Source organism: Eurypyga helias, unplaced genomic scaffold, assembly GCF_000690775.1.
Source record: "Eurypyga helias isolate BGI_N326 unplaced genomic scaffold, ASM69077v1 scaffold1021, whole genome shotgun sequence".
NCBI lineage: Eukaryota > Metazoa > Chordata > Aves > Eurypygiformes > Eurypygidae > Eurypyga > Eurypyga helias.
In genome coordinates this window covers 5417-10744 of record NW_010232525.1, presented here as the reverse complement: position 1 = coordinate 10744, position 5328 = coordinate 5417, and the positions used below count along the sequence as shown (strand labels likewise).

At 45.8% G+C, this 5328-nt stretch overlaps 1 protein-coding gene across 1 annotated transcript in view; it reads right to left on the bottom strand.

The window, feature by feature from the left end:
• Positions 1-262: 262 nt before the first annotated feature.
• Positions 263-5328, bottom strand: part of BPGM (2,3-bisphosphoglycerate mutase) — a 9916-nt gene continuing 4850 nt past the window's right edge. The window contains exon 3 of the mRNA XM_010161399.1: positions 263-631. Within this exon, the coding sequence (XP_010159701.1) occupies positions 453-631 (179 nt within the window). The 3' untranslated portion in view covers positions 263-452. The remainder of the gene's footprint in view (positions 632-5328) is intronic.

Genomic DNA, 5328 nt, shown 5'->3' with positions numbered 1-5328 from the left:
GAGAATCATACAGGATAACTCTGCTACCTGGTGACATTTTACCAGTGAGAAAGTTTCAGTGCCTATAAAAACCTGCACTTAATTAGTCCGGTAAACTGGTGCTTTTCCCTGTAACAGATCAGGAGTGATTATTGGTAGACACCAGTAACACATCCCTTTGTTTCTGTACTGGGCCACCCTCAATGCTAGATCTGGGGCAGACTGCCCTGCAAGTTTCCATTACCCGAATGATCTCGTGATTCCCTTTTTCAGTACCCATGGCCTCATGCTGAGATCTAAATTCTGGTTTTTGAAAGGCAGAGGATTAATCTACCAACCTGAGACTCAACAATTGTCCCTTTCAATTATTTAGTGCTTGAAATTGAGACTTTCACACAGTGCAACCTAGCAGTCAGACATAAATCATTGCTTATTATCACACTTTGAGAACAGCTGTATTAGTCAGTGGGATTTTACTTCTCAGCAGATTTTACTTTCCCCTGATCTTCCACTTTCTTGATGGCAGCTTGGATAGCTTCTTGATCACCCAGAAATTGATGAGGGCCCAGAAGGTGCAGATTCTCATCAAGTTCAAGAAGTATGGGCACACCAGTGGGGAGAGTGAGGTTGATGATGTCCTTATCGGAGATGCCTGCCAAAGAAAAAGAACACACAAACTAGAGTTAGACCTAGTGAACAGCTTCCTAATTATCTATCCACCTCAGACGTATTTCTGAGATTATCTAGTCTTAAAACAGTCAAGGACATATTCCAGCCTCCATCAACACCAGCTAGCTACTCAAGGCTCGATTTCCAACTAGGCCACAGCATGGTTAGTGCTTCAGGAACTGCTAAAGGAGGGAATTCCTATGAAGGTGAAGACACTTCCTTCATTTTTCAGTCTACACATGTGAAATAAATAGCAAGAGATTGCCCTACAGACTGTAGCTTTCCTTTAAGGTAGGCTATTGAGGACAGTAAGAAGATATGGAGGATATCTTCCCAACTCATGCATCACAAAAGAAGGTTAGAGTTCACATGTGCTACGCCAACACGAAACAACCCCTCCTAAGCAACCCATACAGCCTCTTCAAAAAGGCAGGATACCAAGGTTCTTTTTTTTTCCCCTCTCTAAAATATTCCATGCAGAGCTTCTCACACAAGCTGTCTTGAAAATCTGCATTTAATTATTCTAGTGTAAGGATCACTGTTTGCCCACACCTGATGTCTCAAAAGCAAGTTTATAGCATCTTGCCTACAGTATTATTCTCAGAATTACTAGAAACAGGATATTTGTTTCCACTTTCAAATGAGAGAGCGGGGAAGGAAAAAAAAAGAGAGAAAGTCAATTTATACAATTTGGAGCATTTTCCTGTATTTTTCCACTACAAAAAAAATAACGTGTACCTGGGGAGAAGATGTATTTTACCTAGTTGTGCTTAATTAAAATACGCTGGGGCTCTTACCTCAACGAAATCGGTGGTTATTTTTACATCAAACACACAAGTCTCCAAAGCATCCAAGTGGATTTTGAGACCAAATCTCCTAGCAAAGTTTCCACACAATGTCTGAATAGTTGCATTAAGCAGCACTGACTGCAAGGACATTAGTCCTCAAAAAAGCAAGCTAGTGTCATTGGGAACATCAATATTTCTTTTTTCCCTCCCCTTTTTAGAAGCACTGAGGTCGCAGCAGTAGCCTGCTGTTGTAAAGCAGGATAGCTTCTACTAATTCATGCTTAGAAAATGCACACAATCACACTTCTGAAATGATGACACCATATAAACTAGACCAAGGGGCACGAAGAAAACATCCTCTCGAGCAGCTGAGAAAACAGAGGGTTTCTCAGAACATATGGGTGCAAATTTACCAGCGATTTTCACATTAAGCAGAAAAGCAGAGCCAACGTATTAACAGGAAAACCCATGGTCAAGCCACTGAGCAACAGTAGGATGACGAGAGGTCAGAAAAAGTAGAACTAATCATTAGGTGAGAATCTTTTTATGCCCCTGCCTAAGACTACACAAGCATGCAGCTTTTGCAGTGACCTAATCTTGTTTTGATTAGGCTAAGCACTTAGTTCAGCTATAGATTAGCCCTAAATTTCAGAAGGGCACGGAACAAGAGAAACAGACAAACCCTGGCATGAAGCTTACACCTTGTTACGTACCAAGCCATCAGTCCATTAAAAAGTCATACTCTGCCAGTTTAAGCAATCCCTGTACACAATGTAGGCAGATGAAGTAGGCAGCAGAATCAGACTTGCAGAAAAGCACTCAAGGAGCATCTAAAATTTTAAAACTACCCAAAGAAAATCAAGAAATACTGTCTATTTACTAGGCATAACCACTATTCTCAAGGACTTGTGTTTGCAAAACAAGCAGCCAAGCTGCCTGAGCTCTTATTTCAAGGACTCTTATACTATATTTTAACAACATACACATGTATCCACAGAGAACCTGGCCCTAGGAAGTGTTCTGCCTACCTCTCATAGTCAGACTCGCAGACTAAACCATTCAGATATACACAAAACAGATGAAGTCATGCAGGAGACGTTAGGCAAACCATATAATGTGGTCAGAAGACAGGATATTTAAAGGTTTCCTCTAAAGATGGGTTAAACAAAACTAGCTGTAGCGACATGGATTCAGAAACGCATTTTACTGTTTTTACAAAATACAAGGTGACCACACCAATGTCAACAAGTATTGATTTACAAAGCAAACCAATGTAGTCTAGGATAAACAAGCTCCAGCAAGCAAGTTGGCTTTCTCCTTGGGATTTTTCTTCATACGGAAGCATTGCCTGACAGCCAGAAGGCTGGAAACACAAGTTGAAGTCAGATGAAAATCCTACAGGAACAACAGTGTCCTGTTGCTTTACTTCAGCACTGTTACTGTACTTGTATAGTATTTCTGTTCTTCGGGAAGAAAGAAGTCGATCAGGCTTGTCACACAAGCTCTTCAGTTGCAGGCAAAACGCACAGAGAAGGCTCCCACCCAGCAGGCTGGGAGGGCAGTAAAGAGATCCCATCCGACACCCCAGCCATTGCAAGCGTGAGCAAACTGCTCTCCAGTTACTTCATGTGCTGTAACCATAGCCAAGTGACCTTTTCTTGCACTTCAGCTGAGCTGGTCTGTGTCACAACCCCATCCCGTCTCACCGGGAAGAAGGGTGAAGTCAGGGCAAGGACTCAGCTGCTGACTACGAGGTGCAGTGGGAAATCAGACCATTGAAGAAGCAACACTTCCCTCCAGTAAAAGACTAAAGCACTGCTGAAAGGCACTGTGTTGTTGGAAGCAGTCTTTCCCCAGGAAGGTTTAAAACTAAGGTCCTAGCTACTCACAGCCATGAGACACCACAGACACTACTGAAGGACTCGGGGTGTCTTCCTCAGCACCACGGAGAGAACGCCAACTGGGCAACTATATTCCCCAAGTGGACATCTCCCACGTTCTCTCTCAGGAGCACCTGTAAGCACTGTTCCCTGAGAGCATCTGTAGAGCAGGAAGCAGTTAGGTACATGAACACCGTAAGAATTTGGTACAGCACTTACTGCAGAAAAGGTCTTTCAAAAATTACATTCACAACTCTCTCAGCTCACTTCTGTTCCACTTAACTGAACTGGATGACCAAAGAGAGACCAGCAGTATCTCTGTGCAGGCTTGAGAATTCAACCTTTACCTGGTAGCCTGTGAAGCACTAGGGAATACTTGCACCCTGGAAGTCCTACAAAGGCAAACCCCATTGGGCTCGATTGTGAACACCTACAGCCAACTTCTAAAGACCTGGCTCAGCTTCTCGCTCCCTCTCACCTGTTCTCACCAAGCTCCTTCCTGCTATTCTTATGGTCACAGCAACACAAAAAGCACAACAGCTATTGAGAAGAGCTACACCCCTCCTCCCCTGCATGTCAAACACACTTGAGGCCAGATGATTCATCCAACAGAACATGCAAGATCACATGCATAAACTCAGCCACAAACAGGCTTGTTCTAGAACTGGTGCTTTGTAATTGAGATCCAAATCAGGTCACAGCATCCTCCCCACAAGCTTAATGAAAGTACTGAAGCCTTAGCCTAATAGGTTAAATATTCAGGGCCAGATTCTGCCCGCTCTGCAGGCTGGCAGAGGACCTAGCTTCAGTAGGTTAGATGAGGGAAGTGGGCATAGTGTTAGACTCCAACTATTAAATCTTTACAGAATGTTAGCTCACTGCAGATTTTAAGGAAAGAAAGACAACGACGGGGGGGCTACAACCATGGCTGCAGCACATGATCTACATTTGTTTCACTCTTATGCCTGCCAAGATTTTCTATGGCTGTATTGGGTTTGTGTGGCAAGGTTTTGGTAGCAGGGGGGCTACAGAGATGGTTTCTGTGAGAAGATGCCAGAAGCTTCCACCATGTCCAACAGAGCCCATGCCAACCGGCTCCAACAAGGACCCACCGCTGACCAAGGCCAAGCCCATCAGCAACAGTGGTAGTGCTTCTGGGATAGCATGGTTAAGGAGGGGAGAAGAAACCCCAAACTGCTGCACAGGAGCAGCCAGGAGAGGGTAGTGAGAACATGTGTGGGCAACACCCCTGCAGACACCCAGGTCGGTGGAGAAGGAGGGGGAGGAGGTGCTCCAGGCGCCGGAGCAGAGCCCGTGGTGCAGCCCATGGTGAGGCCGGTTATGCCCTGCAGCCATGGAGGGTCACGGGGGAGCAGAGACCCACCTGCAACTGGGGAGGACCCCACGCCAGAGCAGGCAGATGCCCAAAGGAGGCTGTGACCCCATGGGAAGCCCACACTGGAGCAGGCTCCTGGCAGGAGCTGTGGCCCTGTGAGGAGCATGGCCCAGGCTGGAGCAGGTCCTGAAGGACTGCCCACCATGGAAGGGACCCACGCTGGAACAGTTTGTGAAGAACTGCAGCCCATGGGAAGGACACACACTGGAGAAGTTCATGGAGGACTGTCTCCCATGGGAGGGACACCATGCTAGAGCAGAGAAGAACATGAGGAGGAAGAAGCGGCAGAAACAACATGTGGTGAACTGACCCCCACACCCATCCCTCATCCCCCCTGTGCCACTCTGGGTCAGAGTGAGAGGTAGACAGATCAGAAGTGAAGCTGAACCTGAAGGGAGGTGTGGGGGGGAAGGTGTTTTAAGATTTGGGTCTATGTCTCATTACCCTACTCTGATTTGAATAGCAATAAATTAATTTCTGCAAGTCAAGTGTTCCCCATGACACTAATGGGTCAGTGATCCCTCCCTGTTCTTGCCTCGACCCACAAATAGCTCCTGATATTTTTTCTCCCCCTGTCCTGACATTGTATTGGCCCTGGCTGAGCTGGAGTCAGTTG